This window comes from Anomaloglossus baeobatrachus, chromosome 4, assembly GCF_048569485.1.
Source record: "Anomaloglossus baeobatrachus isolate aAnoBae1 chromosome 4, aAnoBae1.hap1, whole genome shotgun sequence".
Taxonomy (NCBI): Eukaryota; Metazoa; Chordata; class Amphibia; order Anura; family Aromobatidae; genus Anomaloglossus; species Anomaloglossus baeobatrachus.
The window spans coordinates 380,116,705-380,133,683 of record NC_134356.1 but is presented as its reverse complement, the minus strand read 5'-3'; the positions used below and the strand labels follow the sequence as shown (position 1 = coordinate 380,133,683).

Genomic DNA, 16,979 nt, shown 5'->3' with positions numbered 1-16,979 from the left:
GAACGATGAAGCTCTCCTTACCTGCCTCCCGGCCGCTATGCGGAAGGAAGGAGGTGGGCGGGATGTTCGTCCCGCTCATCTCCGCCCCTCCGCTTCTATTGGGCGGCGGTTCAGTGACGCTGCTGTGATGTCGCGGTGACGCTGAACGAACCGCCCCCTTAGAAAGGAGGCGGTTCGCCGGTCACAGCAACGCCGCCGGGCAGGTAAGTATCTGTGACAGGTCTGGGCAATGTTGTGCGGCACGGGCAGCGATTTGCCCGTGTCGCGCAACAGATGGGGGCGGGTACCCACACTAGCGATATCGGGACCGATATCGCAGTGTGTAAAGTAGCCTTTAGTCTATATAGTAGCTGTTATCACTCAGTAGTGAGTGGTCACCACTTCACTATTTAATGCAGAAAGCTCATACTAATTCCACATTCACACATTGAGTATTTGGTGAGTTGTTACCTCAGTATTTGTAAGACAAAACCAGGAGTGGGTAATAAATACAGAAGTGGTGCCTGTGTTTCTATTATACTTTTCCTCTAATTGATCCACTCCTGTTTTTGGCTGACAAACAATGAGGTAAACAACTCACCAAATACTCAATGTATGAATGTGGCCTAACTTTCTCTGTAGCAATATGGCTACATTATTTTTGTCACAATTGCGTATTGAAACTAAACTAGAAATAAAAATTGTCATGAATTTCCTGAAACATTTGTATTTATTGTTGAAAAAATTTGCACAAATCCAGTAACATGGCAGCATATGAGGTACAATTTTGCTAGACTTATTTGAGAGTCAAGAAATAGTTATTGTATATATCTATAAAAAATACATTTCCTCACCTGTCCTAAACCCTCACCTGACACTTACTGTTTCTGCCATCACTGCAGTTCCTTCCTGGTCCTCCTTCTGTTCTTCCAGTGCAGAGTCCAATGAAGGGGGGTGGGGTGGGGGCTACATTCATCATTTATGTCAATGATTATCCTTTGGTGTCTGGATAGAACATAATAAACAGCAATAAGGGTGCTTTTTCTTGGACTGAATATGCTGGCCAATTAGAGCAATTTGCCTGAAACTAATTTTGGGAGATTTGCTCATCTCTGTTTATAGATTATAGTTACACAGGTGGAAATTGCATTTAAAAAATGCTGTGATGATTTTGAAGGAAATCCATGGAGTTGATCTGATTATGTCCATGAGAGGAGAAGAAAGAGCACACAGAAAATCCAAATTATTGGTTGCATGTTTACCCAAAACAACAGGTGACATGAAATCAGCTGGCAGTCTATATAGTGTTTTACAACTAAAATTACTGTAATAAATATGTGAAACCACCAGATTTCTTTGAAAATCTGTGTTAGAATGGCAGTCATTTAGATACTGGATTCCAAAGTAAGGCTATGTGCGCATGTGTGCGTAATTCATGCAGTTACGCTGCGCTTTGTAGCGCAGCGTAACTGCATGCATCCTGCGTCCCCTGCATAATCTATGGAGATTGTGCAGGGGCCGTGCGCACGTGGCGTCTTAGAGCGCAGCGCTTCGGCTGCTGCCCGAAGTGCTGCGTTCAAGAAGTGACATGTCACTTCTTCCGTGCGCTTTGCCGGCAGCTCCTGCTCTGTCTATGGCAGGAGCTGCAGGCAGAGTGCATGGAATCGTTTTTTTTTTTTTTTTTCTACGGACATTTTCTGCAGCGATTTGAAGCGCACGTGTGCTCTTCAGATCGCTGCAGAAATTTCTGCAGGGCTAGTACGCAACGTGCGCACATAGCCTAACTCTAATAGGCTGATCATGTCCAAGAGTTTTAGTTATTAATTTTTACACTTTATGTTGTCAAAACTGGTAACAGATAATTTTGGACGGGATTTTCCTATCTTGAAAGCAGGGCTTTGAAATTTCCCTGAATGGTTATCTATTCTTGGCTATTTCTTTTAGTCTCATACTCAATGAATAGAAAATTTGTCACATATGCTGAGCCATAATTTCTTACCATATCAGAGACATCACTCTAAATAGTGGGGCTGAAATGAGATCACTCCAAACACTAAAGGCCCTGTCACACAGAGAGATAAATCTGCGGCAGATCTGTGGTTGCAGTGAAATTGTGGACAATCAGTGCCAGGTTTGTGGCTGTGTACAAATGGAACAATATGCCCATAATTTCACTGCAACCACAGATCTGCCAAAGACTTATCTGTGTGTGTGAGGGGGCCTTAAGACTCCTAACAATCAACAGGTAATCACCTGAATAGTGGATGGACGAAAACTTTCCAAGATGGGATAAGCCTTTAAATGTATATTGTGACTACTCTGATGGAATGCACAAATGCCCTTATAGACAGCATGGAATCTTTTGCTCATATATTGTTCCTGTTTAAAGCGTCTTAACATCACAAGTTTCTTTTGCCTATAGTTTTGCTTAAAGAGAACCTGCCAGGTCTCCTTTGCCCTCCAAGCCAGCTGCATTCACATCTGTATGACTAAATTGTCGGCCTAACCAGCACTATATAATGTTATCACTTAACTCGATTTTTTAAAAAAATATTTATAAATTCCGCTTTTACTATGCTAATCAGAATCTTGACTAGTTAATGGGGCCTAATTTCCCCAGACTAGTCGGTCCACGTTCCATGTTATCATGCTCCTGTAGCCATGATTATTATTATTGTTTATTATTATAGTACAATCATTTCTATGGTGCTTTACTTGTGAAAAGGGGTACACATAATAGAGACAGGTACAATAATGATAAACAATACAAGGCACAGACTGGTGCAGGAGGAGAGAGGACTGTTGTCAATACATTTGAACTGGATTCCAGTTTGGGGCTTCCTCTTGTGGTCAGTGCTGGTAATGAAGTTGGCTTACTGAATAGAAACCAGACAGCTGGGAATGATTGGCAATCAGGTGGTTCTGACTGGGCCTATATAACTGAGTAGTGTTCTCTTGTTCCTTGCCGGTGCTCAATGTTGTCTCCTGTGTGCTAAGGACACTCTGAAGCCAGCCCTTCCTTCTGTGTCTACCAGAACTACTTTCAGATAAGTTTTGTCTTTGTACCTCTGCTTGTGGTTTCCACTTTCTTGTTGTTTTTTCTGCTTAGGTACAAAGGCTTATTCCCTGATTTTGCCTGTGTGGAGTTCTGAATGGAGTTTGATCATTCCCTGCTGGGAATGTCTGTGTACCTTGCTCCATATTCTGTAATGTATTTTGTTTTGTCATGCTTGGTACTAATTTTAGTCCCTCCACTATATTAGTGTTTGTTTGGATTCCAGGAACACCAGAGTCCTGATATAGTGGGGGGAGAGTCCATGTGGGCTCAGTATTTTTCCTTATCAGGCGTGTTAGTTCTTTATCTAGGGTTGGCATGGCTGCAGACAATGCTCTTTTCTGTTCTTTCCTATTTAGCTAGTTTGGGCCTCATCTTTGCTGAATCTGTCTTCTGCCTGTGTATTGTGTTTTCCTACATCACCGTCATCTTTATAAGTGGGGGGCTATCTATATCTTTGAGGACTGCTCCGAGGCAGATTAGTCTTTCCTGTATTTCTCTCTGTAGGAATAAATTAGTTCTCCGGCTGTGTTGAGGCGACCAGGTCATCGTAGGCACGTCCCACGGCTACTTCTAGTTGTGTGTTAGTGTTAGGTCTGCAGTCCACTGAGATTCCAACCACTCTGGTAACATTCTGAGTTTCCTAGTTTTTTGTCCTTTTTCTGATCCTCCTCGTTCATTGATTCATAACAGAGGACCCTGCCCACGAGGCCTCAAAGTCTACAAGTGATGGGTGAGGATATAGTAAATGAAGGTGGAGATGGTTATGCAGTGCAATGGAGGACTGAGGGTTATTGCAGAATTTAGGCTTGGGAGAATGATAACAGGACTTCCACAAGCCTGCATCATCGCATTAAACATGATGAGTAGAATAGCTTCTACACTTCTGATCATGCAAAGCACTCCTCTCTGAAGCGTACACCTGGCTTAAGAGGCACAGTAACACTGCTGAAATGAGCTGTGCGCATGCATGAGATTTCCAAGGGCTGTTGTGATGCCGACTCATGGAAATCATGGAAAAATAATGGAGAACTCTGGGGAACACCCCATTAACTAGTCACAGGCCTAACTAGCATGGACACAATGGAGTTTATAAATACTTTTTTTTAAACATTTATATTAGTGAATAGCATTGTACAAGGCTGGTTAAATGAGGAATTTGGACATACAGGTATAAATGCTGTTGAATTGGAGGGCATAGGGGACCTGACAGGTTCCCTTGAATAATTTTTCATTGAAAGTCATTATGGATACATTTTTGATTTTTTTATATAGAGATGTCGATCTAAAAGACTATGAAGCATGGCTTGGAATCCACAATATCTACAGCAGGACACAGAAACATAAACAAGTTTTTAATATTTCGCAACTGGTCCACGGGCCAAAGGGATCAAATCTTGTTCTTTTAAAACTTTCCCGGTAAGTTAAACATAATTTCTGGAAAAGCTAAGCAGCATAGCGGCTTCTACATTTTTATCTGTAATTACATTTTTCAGTTAACTGGAAGTGTGGTATAAGTAAAGTTTATGAGCTTCATTAATATGCTTGTGCCCTATAATCACAATGGTTTTTCTGCTAATGTTCTGGCAGGGAGACACAGGACGAGAATGCAGCTATGTTGTGTCTAAGTGTACAAAACATGTGTTATATGTTAGATGTGTAGTGACTCACCCCATACCTTAGCACATTCTACTGCATATAACCTACTTCATCTGCAAAGGATGTGAGTTACCCATTGAAAATGTATTATTCAGTTACATGGAATGCAAGACAGGGACACATAGAAAGGGTTTTTTTTAAAAACAAAATCTTTTCTCGTACTAAATTTATCCAAGGTTATTAGCATTGTGTCACTTTAAACACGTATATATTTTATGGGAATAAAATTTGAAGGTTTGTCTCTGAGTATAAGTAAACAAATAATGACCAAAAGCCATAAATTTACAGTGCTTGGTCATAGGATCTGACCCAGCAGTATTGGGTGGCTCGGTGGTTAGCACTGCAGTCTTTCAGCACTGTGGTCCTGGGTTCAAATCCCATCAAGGACAATATCTGCAAGGAGTTTGTATGTTCTCCCCGTGTTTGCAGGGGTTTTCTCTGGGTTCTCTGCCTTCCACCCACACTCCAAACACATACTGATAGGGACTATAGGTTGTGAGCCCCAGTGGGGACAGTGTTGCCAATGTATGTAAAGCACTGTGGAATTAATAGCGCTAAGTGAATAAATATTATTATTATTGTAAATTTAAGACATGGGGGTTAGCCAACTGCAATCTACGTTTGGTCCTCAGCTGTCACACAAAAGCAGGAACCCTGGGGAGAAGGCAGAAGCAGTGTAATAATTTATCCTTTACTGGCTACATAGCGCTCAGTGAGCACTATGGTTCTGTAGGAGTTTGATGATCACAGAAATACAGGCACTTACATGCCTTGGCATGCTGTCAATAATATTATTAATGGTTGTCTTAATAATGTTCATCCATGTTAAATTTACTCGGGTATGCAAATCATCAAGATCAGCTGCTGGTGGCTCCCTTTGCAATTTTCCACTAATAATATCTCAGGTGCCCTTGATAAGAGATAATTCTGGAGATGTTGCAGGTCATAGGAGCAGGTTTAGTCCACCAGGCTGCACATGCAAAATACAGCCTGGCATTGTCATCTTGAAAAATAGCTCCTGGAACACTTTGAGGAAATGGTCATGAGAGTGATTCCCCAATCATATCAAAGAAACACTGAGCAGTTAGTGTATTTGAAATGAAAACCATAGTGCTCCAGCTACTGCCCATTATACCACCTGACAGCATAATCCAGGGTGATGGACCAGTGGGAGGTGTTTTATATGGCATAATGTAGAATAAATTGAGATGTTTTGAAAATTTTGCTTTGATTTTTTTTATCATTTGCAGATCATTAACAAGTCTATCAAACCACTGATTTATATGACTCTATGACTTTTCCTTCTTGGGTTGTAATGTAAACAGTGAAAGGCAGGGGCGTAACGACCGTGGTTGCAGCGGTCGCCACTGCGACCGGGCCCGAGTAGGTTAGGGGCTCGCGGCCGGCGCCCATCACTCAGAGAAACAGCCGGCTCCTCTCAGCTGTCCCTTTACTGTCAAACAGTAGCGCAGCTATCGGGGGAGGGCGAAGCCGTGCTCAAAGGACGCTCAACCGGAGCAGCGCTACTGTTAACTATAATGGTGCATACAGTGCGCCGATATAGTTAACCTCTGTGGTAGTGCTGGAAATATGATGTCCATACTGCATATACCTTGCACATAATTATCTGTCAAGAGCTCTGGAATTTCTTATTCTTGGATAATAAAGTCAGAAAGAAAATTCTTTGTTGCCCTTTGGAGTCGTTCTGCCTTGCTGGATCTTTCTTCACCTTGTTCTACATTTTTATATATATATATATGCATATATATATAAATCAGCATGAGGGCATATACATACCTAGGGAACATATATATACACACACCAGGCTGGGGGACATATATACACCAGGATGAAGCCCAGGCTGGGGAAATATATATACCAGGATAGGACCGAGGCCAGGGGTATATGTATATATATATATATATATATATCTATATATATATATATATATATATATATACATACAGGGGCATAACTACCATGGTCGCAGCGGTTGCCATTGCGACCGGGCCTGGGAGGTTAGGGGTCCGCGGCCGCCCAGCAGATTAGCAGCCAGCTCCTTTCTGTGAGAGGAGCTGCGCTGTTCTGCCGTAGACCACGCGGACGCTATATGACCTGGTCGCCACCAGTGACACTGGGCCCCCCTGCCTGGTGTCAGCGGTGGCGGCACCAAACCCCCGTCATCACACACTGCTATGATATTGCATAGAGCGGCCAGCGCCGCTCTATGCATCAGTATTCTTCCCCTGTGCCTGCGCGGTGATTTCACTCCTGTGCAACTGCTGTGTATGGTGAGAGAGCCACGGGGTATGAGGAGAGGGGAGGACGAGCAGTAGTGAAACTAAACGTGAGGACAGAGCAGCGGTGGAAGGAGAAGACAGGTGAGTACTTGTTTTTTTTGTTTTTTTTTTTATCAATCAGTGAGTACACGAGGAGGCTGGCTGCAGACACATGGAGGCCTCAGTGGAGGGCTGGCTGCAGGATACATGGTGGCCTTGGTGGTGGGGGCCTGGCTGCATGACACATGGAGGCCTTGGTGGGGGGCTGGCTGTAGGACACATGGAGGCCTTGGTGGGGGGCTGGCTGCATGACACATGGAGATCTTGGGGGGGGGCTGGCTGCATGACACATGGAGGCCTTGGGGGCGCCTGGCTGCATGACACATGGAGGCCTTGGGGGGGAAGGCTGGCTGCATGACACATGGAGGCCTTGGGAGGGCCTGGCTGCATGACCCATGGAGGCCCTGAGGGGGTTGGCTGCATGGCACATGGAGGCCCTGGGGGGGCTGGCTGCATAACACATGGAGGCCCTGGGGTGGCTGGCTGCATAACTTTTGAGGGGGCTGGCTGCATGACACATGGAGGCCCTGGGGGGGGCGCGCTGCGTGACACATGGAGGCCTTGAAGGGGTTGGCTTCATGACACCTGGGGAGCTGGCTGCATGACACTTGGGTGGGCTGGCTGCATGATACATGGAGGCCCTGGGGGAGTTGGCTGCATGATACATGGAGGCCCTGGGAGGGCTGGCTGCTTGATACATGGAGGCCCTGTCGGGGCTGGCTGCATGATGCATGGAGGTCCATGGGGCTGCATGATACATGGAGGTCTATGGGGTTGCATTATACATGAGGTCTATGGGGCTGCTTAATAAACATTAAGGACACCTTATACATGGACTGTAGGTGGGCATTGTACATGGAGGAGTATGGGTGCATTATAAAACATGGAGGACTATGTGGTGCAGTATAATATATGGAGTACTATGGGGTGGATTATAATATATAGAGAACTATGGAGTGAATTATAATACATGGAGAATTATGGGAAATTCTTTATAATAATTGGAGGGCTATGAGGGCTACTTTATACATGGAGGACTATGAGGGTGCATTATAATATATGGAGGACTATGAGGATGTATTATAATATATGGAGGGCTATGGGGTGAATTATAATACATGGAGAACTATGGGAAATGCATTATAATACATGGAGGACTATGCGGGTGCACTCTAATATATGAAGGGTTATGTGGAACCCTTTATACTATATGGAAGGCTGTATGGGGACCATTATAGTATTTGGAGAACTATATACGAGGGAGGACAAAGATACAAGCATGGGATGGGAATGTTTTGTGCTAAGGGAAAAAGGCTCCTTCCCTCAGCACCCAGCTTTCCCATGCTCTACTATATATATCTTCTCTCAGCACCCAGCTTTCCCATGCTCTGCTATACATCATGTCTCAGCACCCAGCTTTCCTATGCTCTGATATGGGAAAGCTGGGTGCTGAGCGAAAGATGTATAGCAGAGCATGGGAAAGCCCGGTGCCGAGGACAAGATGGATATCAGAACATGGGAAAGCTGGGTGCTGTGGGTAAAAGCCAAGTGTCAGCATCATTATCCTGTACCCCGAATGTCAGTGTCATTTTCCCGTACTCTAAGTGTCGGTGTACGTGGAGGGGGGGCCCCAGGCCAAATTTTGCACCAGGGCCCATCAAATTATAGTTACGCCACTGGTGAAAGGTGTGTAATCCAGTAAGAAAACCTTTCAGACTTCAAAAAGGTCCAACTTACTAGAAAAGTCAGGCTTGAACATCTGGCCTTAACAGCAATCAAGTGCTGCCAGGTACTTTCTTAAGCTGCTACCGAACTATAACATCTTTAGAGAGGTTGCCATTCGGCAAAAGCTTTGCAAAGTAAGTGGCAGTGCTGAATTAGTGGAAAGATTGAGGTAAGGCAAGATTTCAGTCTTTCACTTCGAGTGTGGGCACATCCCACTCTGCCTGCCAGGACTCCACAATCCAGGAAGCTCTGGCGCTAATTTCTAAGTGACAATGTGGACCCTGCTCAGGGATTTTGATACTGGATTATATTTTGAAAAATTACTAGTTTTGTATATGTTGACCTTAGTGGGAATTGAACCCAACCTACAAGCTCTGCAAAGCCACAATTCTAGCCACTGAGCAACTGAGCCTTCATACTCCAATGTCTGTATTTTTTTTTTATAGAATATGTAGCATGTGACTGTTTTATGAAAAAAATATTTCAAGATCTTAAATATGGAATGAAATTTACATTGTAGACATTGTACTTGTAGATTATTAGTTTAGATTCCTTTTATATTAGTGTAACTGTAAATTATTGCATTATCATCTAATATATGGTATATGGATAGAGATTGTACATCTAGTTAACCTGTTTTGTAACTAATATTGTTTAATATTTTACCAGATCAGCAGTGCTTAATGAGTATGTTGCACTTATCAAATTGCCAAACTACGGATGTACAATTCCAGAGAAAACTGCATGCACTGTGTATGGCTGGGGACACACAGGAAGTATGATATTTAAATATATTCTATTTTGTGTTATTAATATGTATTATTATATATTTCACTATTAAACCTCACAGATTAAGCATATTTTAATCACCTTACCCTTACAAGTCACACCACAATTATATTGTAAATAGTGTCAGTGTATATAATATTATTATTATTTTAATTACTATTATTATTATTATTATTATTATTTTATATTACTTGTATCAATAACTTGTAACTTATATTACTTGTAACTAATATTGAGTAGAATTAAGTATGTTGACTAACTTCTGCTAATACATATTTAGAAGTGCATTTTATAACATGTAGTCTCACCTTTAACAGTTAATCAAAACTATATAATTTACTGCTCTCTTTTTAATTCAGCCATTGTACATCGATCAATAGCTCCCCTTACAGAGTATGATTCCCCTTCACACAATTTGATGTCCCGACTCCCCAGTCCCCTATATATAACATGATGGGACTCCCCTCCACTACATACAGTATGTTGGACACATAGCTCCAGCAAACAATATGATGACCTCTGCAGACCCCCATTCAGAATAATGGACATACAGCACACATGTTAAGTATGATGGCCCTATCAACTCCTTAGGCACAGTATAAAGAACCACACAGCTCCCCACAAGCAGTATGAAAAAGGAAGAGAAAACTGCACAGGTTGCCATGATTTTTGTTGATTATTGCTAGCAGTGCTATGATATGTTGGTCTTTTAATCAAGTTGGAGTACAATTTGGATGTTTTTATACAAGGAATTGGGATTGTGCAGTTTTATCTATCTTTTTCATTAATCCAGTTGATGGTCTGCAACTTTAAACAACACTCTCATACCCTGACACCGGTTTTAATTAATATCAGCCGGCAACAGCATTAAAACTATGGTAAGGCCTGACATTTCCCCACACAGTATGATGGAGCTCACAGTCCCCTACACAATATTATTGACCCAACAACTCAAGTCAACATAGTATGATAATCCTACAGGCCCCAATAAACAGCTCCATATTCACAGTATGATGTCCCTACACCACTTCAGATAGTACAAAATGGACCCTTCAGTATGATGGTCCCACAGCCCCTCACACAGGGTGGCATGCTGACTCAGTGGTTAGCACTAGAGATGAGCGAACCGGTCCCGGTTCGGCTCGAGGTCGGTTCGCCGAATGGAGGTCCCGTTCGAGTTCGGCTCGTCGAACGTTCGACAAACCGAACTCGAACTGCATAGGAAACAATGGCAGGCAATCACAAACACATAAAAACACCTAGAAAACACCCTCAAAGGTGTCCAAAAGGTGACAAACAACTCACAACACAACATAAACACATGGTAAAGTGACAAGGACATATACTCATGCGAAAACAAAAGAGCTGGACAAGGAAAAAGAGGAGGAGACACAGATATAGGCATGGCACGCCCTTCTAAAATCATGTAAAACACCGCAAGGTGACTCCAAGCGGAGTCTCCCTTTTTTCCAAAAATTGGGCCCCACACACACCCACCCCTTTAGTGGCAGCAGTTGTGCCCCAGTTGTACACTTCACAGCTAGATTTGCATCAAGCACATTCAAAAATACGCCATAATTAACCGTCCCCAGGATGACACCGGGGTAGGTAGCAAAGTCTTTCCTGTTCCCAGCTCTGTTCATCTTGACTCCTTTTAAAAAACACAGCAAGCAAGGGTTACTCCAAGCGGAGTCTCCCTTTTTTCCAAAAATTGGGCCCCACACCCACCCACCCCTTCAGTGGCAGCAGTTGTGCCCCAGTTGTACACTTCACAGCTAGATTTGCATCAAGCACATTCAAAAATACGCCATAATTAACCGTCCCCAGGATGACTCTGGAGTAGGTAGATAAAGTCTTTGCTGAACCATGACTTGTTCATCTTGGCTCTTTTTAAAAACAATGTAAGCAAGGGTTACTCCAAGCGGAGTCTCCCTTTTTTCCAAAAATTGGGCCCCACACACACCCACCCCTTCAGTGGCAGCAGTTGTGAACCAGTTGTACACTTCACAGCTAGATTTGCATCAAGCACATTCAAAAATACGCCATAATTAACTGTCCCCAGGATGACACCGGGGTAGGTAGCAAAGTCTTTCCTGATCCCAGCTCTGTTCATCTTGGCTTCTTTTAAAAACAATGTAAGCAAGGGTTACTCCAAGCGGAGTCTACCTTTTTTCCAAAAATTGGGCCCCACACACACCCACCCCTTCAGTGGCAGCAGTTGTGCCCCAGTTGTACACTTCACAGCTAGATTTGCATCAAGCACATTCAAAAATACGCCATAATTAACCGTCCCCACGATGACTCTGGAGTAGGTAGATAAAGTCTTTGCTGAACCATGACTTGTTCATCTTGGCTCTTTTTAAAAACAATGTAAGCAAGGGTTACTCCAAGCGGAGTATCCCTTTTTTCAAAAAATTGGGCCCCACACACACCCACCCCTTCAGTGGCAGCAGTTGTGCCCCAGTTGTACACTTCACAGCTAGATTTGCATCAAGCACATTCAAAAATACGCCATAATTAACCGTCCCCAGGATGACTCTGGAGTAGGTAGATAAAGTCTTTGCTGAACCATGACTTGTTCATCTTGGCTCTTTTTAAAAACAATGTAAGCAAGGGTTGCTCCAAGCGGAGTATCCCTTTTTTCAAAAAATTGGGCCCCACACACACCCACCCCTTCAGTGGCAGCAGTTGTGCCCTAGTTGCAAACAGGATGTTTTGATTTGCATCAAGCACATTCCAAATCCACAAGCATTTACTCTCCCCAGGATGACACAGGGGTAGTAAATTCCTTCTGGATCCATGACTTGTTCATTTTGATGAACGTCAGTCTGTCCACATTGTCACTGGACAGACGCGTGCGCTTATCTGTCAGCACACACCCAGTAGCACTGAAGACACGTTCAGAGACAACGCTAGCAGCTGGACACGACAAAATCTCCAAGGCGTAACTGGAGAGCTCTGGCCATTTTTCTAGATTTGAAGCCCAAAAGGAGCAAGGCTCCATTTGCAAAGTCATGGCATCGATGTTCATTTGGAGATACTCCTGTATCATCCTCTCCAGCCGTTGACTATGTGTCAGACTTGTTGTCTCTGGTGGCCTTGCAAAAGAGGGTCTAAAAAAATTATGAAAAGATTCCATAAAATTGCTGTTACCAGCACAAGATACGGTCCTACTGGTACGGGTAGACTGTTGAAGATGACAAGACCGTCCCATGTTTGGCAAGTTACAACTGGGAGAATCACTCCCTGCACCTGCACGGTTGTTTGGTGGAAAAGCCGAGCTAAGATCGAGTAACAGCTTCTGCTGATACTCCTGCATACGTGCGTCCCTTTCTATGGCTGGAATTATGTCACAAAATTTGGACTTGTACCGGGGATCTAATAGTGTGGCAAGCCAGTAGTCATCATCACTTCTAATTTTGACAATACGAGGGTCATGTTGGAGGTAGTGCAACAAGAAGGCACTCATGTGTCTTGCGCAGCCATGCGGACCAAGTCCACGCTGTGTTTGTGGCATAGAGGTGCTAACCGTTCTTTCTTCCTCTGACATCTCCCCCCAACCTCTTTCAACTGAAATTTGACCAAGGTCTCCCTCATCCGCTGAGTCTTCCATGTCCATGGACAGTTCGTCCTCCATTTCTTCATGTTCTCCTGCACCTTCCTCAACATCTCGCCTGCTACCATGCGCCCTTGTTGATCCCTGTCCCCCATGGTCCCATGCCTGGCGCCTTGGTGATGATGAACGTCTGGACCTTGGTGATGTTGTTGTGTCTTGCGCATATGAATCCTCCTGTAGTTCATCCCCTTCCTGTTGTCCCACCCCCTGACTCCGAATAGTGTTTAGCGTGTGCTCCAGCATGTAAATGACTGGAATCGTCATGCTGATAATGGCATTGTCAGCGCTAAACATATTCGTCGCCATGTCGAAACTGTGCAGAAGGGTGCATAGGTCCTTGATCTGAGACCACTCCATCAGGGTGATCTGACCCACCTCTGCATCTCGTTGGCCCAGGCTATACGTCATGACGTATTGCACCAGGGCACGGCGGTGCTGCCACAGTCACTGTAACATGTGGAGAGTTGAATTCCAGCGTGTCGCCACATCGCATTTCAGGCGATGAACCGGCAGGCCGAAAGACTTCTGGAGCGATGCAAGTCGCTCAGCTGCGGCGCTTGAACGTCGGAAGTGAGCAGACAGTTTTCGTGCCCTGTTCAGAAGGCCATCTAGGCCGGGATAGTGTGTTAAAAATTGCTGGACGACAAGGTTCAACACGTGAGCCATACAAGGTACGTGTGTCACCTTGCCCAGGCGAAGGGCTGCACCCAGGTTTGCAGCATTGTCGCACACGGCCTTACCAGGCTGCAGGTTGAGTGGAGACAACCATTTATTAAACTCGGACCGCAGAGCTGATCACAACTCCTCAGCTGTGTGACTCTTATTCCCAAGACATGTCAAGCTAAAGACCGCCTGATGCCGTTGCGCTCTGCTGCCAGCATAGTAATGAGGGGTGCGTGATTCCTTTTGCGCTGTGAGAACGCTGGTGGCCTGACCAGGCAGGCTTGGGGCGGAGGTGGAGGACCCAGATGAGGTGGAGGATGCAGAAGCAGTGGCGGAACTTGGACAGACAGAGGATTGACACACAAGTCGTGGGGACGGCAAGACATGTGCAGCAGACCCTTCACCATCTATCACCATAGTTACCCAGTGCCCAGTCAGCGACATGTAACGTCCCTGTCCATGCTTACTGGTCCAAGTATCGGTGGTGAAATGCACCCGTTCACACACAGAGTTTCTCAAGGAAGCGGTGATGTTGTGTGCGACATGCTGGTGTAGCGCGGGCACACCTTTCTTAGAGAAGTAGTGGCGACTAGGCATCTGGTACTGGGGCACAGCGACAGACATAAGGTCTCTAAAATCCTGTGTGTCCACTAGGAGGAAAGGCAGCATTTCGGTAGCCAACAGCTTACAGAGGGATAGAGTCAACCTCTTAGCTTTGTCATGGGTCGCAGGAAGTGGCCTTTTATTTGACCACATCTGAGGGACAGAGATCTGGCTGCTGTGTGTAGACGGTGTTGAGTAGGGTGCCCCTGGAAAAATGCAGGTTTGTGAGGAAAGTGCTGCCGGAGACATGATGTTGCCTTCATCCAACGTTGGTGCTATCGATGTCTGAGAGAGCTGTACCCACTCACTTGTTTCCCCTTCCAAACCAACTGACGACCTACCAAGCAAACTGCCTGTTGCGGTTACAGTGGTGGAAGTTGTGGGTGGAAAAACAGGTGTGACAGCTGTCTCCACAGTCCTAGAAGATGACGAGCGCGCGGATGCACTGGAAGGGGCAGGCGGTGGATGGTTCGCTCCGCTAGGCCGCATTGCAGCACGGTGAGCTTCCCACCGGGCCATATGATATTTATTCATGTGACGATTCATGGAAGAAGTTGTCAAACTGCTGAGGTTTTGACCTCTACTAAGAGAACCATGACAAATTTTACAGATCACATAATTTGGGCGATCTTTTTCTATGTAAAAAAAGGACCAGGCTAGGCAAGGCTTAGAGGCCATGCGACCTGTTGATCCACCCCGAATAATGCTCAGAGGCAGAGTGGTGGCTGAGGATGCAGTTGTAGACGTGCTACCAGTACTCCGACTGTGTCCAGGAAGGCGCAAGGTAACTTCGTCATCAGTTGCATCCTCCTCCACCACCTCTGTTGACTTCCTCGAGTGCCTGACTGTGGGTTGACAGTAGGTGGGATCTAGAACTTCATCATCAATTGTTGTGTTTGCACTCCCCTCCCCCTCAGACCGAGCCTCTTCTTGCCCTGACCGAATATTTAAGTTGTCATCCCAATCGGGTATCTGCGTCTCATCTTCATCAGTATGTTCCTCATTGTCTATAACCACAGGTGTTACAGTTTGTGACAAAGGGTCAACATTATGCTCAGAAACTTGGTCCTCACGGCCTGAATCAGAGTCACAAAGGTTCTGGGCATCACTGCAGACCATTTCCTGTTCTGTACTCGCTGTAGCTTGGGAGCAGACCTCTGATTCCCAGGCTATAGTGTGACTGAACAGCTCTGCAGACTCAGCCATCTCAGTTCCACCATACTGTGCAGGGATGATGGAGACTTCAGAGCTGGGAGAAAGCAAGTTTGATTGGGATGACAACTCAGAGGACTGGTGTTTTTTGGATGCAGTACTTGAAGTGGCTGAGAGGGCACTTGGTGGACCACTTGAGATCCATTCAAGCATTTTCCTTTTTTGGCCATCATCTACCTTTGTTCCTGTTGTTCGTGTCCGTAAAAAAGGGAGCACATCGGATTGTCCACAGTAAGTAGTAGACATCTTACTTTTGCTGGTAGATGGTCTATCTTCAGCAGATGATAATGGAGCTTTGCCACCTTCCCCACGGACAAACCCTTTTTTTCCTTTTCCACCACGCCTCTTCCCCTTTCCACCAGCATCTGTCATTTTGCCACTCATGTTGATTGCGACAAGATTGTGCACTGAAAATGTGGTAGTACAAATTGAGAGGTGGTGTAGATTGCAGCGGTGGTCTAGCTTTATTAACAGCAGAATAATAAAGAATAAATATCCCTGACAATGCAACTACGGCCCTTAAACTGGCAGCATCAATTGCTAGTATAATGGCTTAGTTATAATGAGTTGGAGTGTGCAATGCAGGCAGAGGTGCTGCAAATGTCTTTGCACTAGTGTGACTAGACAAAAGTCCAATAGCCACGTTTAGGATGCCACTAGGTACACTGAGTGTTTGCTAGTATAATGGCTTAGTTATAATGAGTTGGAGTGTGCAATGCAGGCAGAGGTGCAGCAAATGTCTTTGCACTAGTGTGACTAGACAAAAGTCCAATAGCCACGTTTAGGATGCCACTAGGTACACTGAGTGTTTGCTAATATAATGGCTTAGTTATAATGAGTTGGAGTGTGCAATGCAGGCAGACGTGCTGCAAATATCTTTGCACTAGTGGGACTAGACAAAAGTCCAATAGCCACGTTTAGGATGCCACTAGGTACACTGAGTGTTTGCTAGTATAATGGCTTAGTTATAATGAGTTGGAGTGTGCAATGCAGGTAGAGGTGCTGCAAATATCTTTGCACCAGTGTGACTAGACAAAAGTCCAATAGCCACGTTTAGGATGCCACAAGGTACACTGAGTGTTTGCTAGTATAATGGCTTAGTTATAATGAGTTGGAGTGTGCAATGCAGGTAGAGGTGCTGCATATGTCTTTGCACTAGTGTGACTAGACAAAAGTCCAATAGCCACGTTTAGGATGCCACTAGGTACACTGAGTGTTTGCTAGTATAATGGCTTAGTTATAATGTGTTGGAGTGTGCAATGCAGGTAGAGGTGCTGCAAATGTCTTTGCACTAGTGTGACTAGACAAAAGTCCAATAGCCACTTTTAGGATGCCACTA

The 16,979-nt window shown here is 44.8% G+C and overlaps 1 protein-coding gene across 2 annotated transcripts in view; it reads left to right on the top strand.

Annotated features, from left to right (window-relative positions):
* The window catches only part of HGF (hepatocyte growth factor), a 262,687-nt gene that overhangs the window by 231,751 nt on the left and 13,957 nt on the right, over positions 1 to 16,979 (top strand). For both annotated transcript variants that reach the window (XM_075342579.1, XM_075342578.1), the window contains exons 15-16: positions 4,310 to 4,453; positions 9,427 to 9,533. In XM_075342579.1, the coding sequence (XP_075198694.1) occupies positions 4,310 to 4,453; positions 9,427 to 9,533 (251 nt within the window). The remainder of the gene's footprint in view (positions 1 to 4,309; positions 4,454 to 9,426; positions 9,534 to 16,979) is intronic.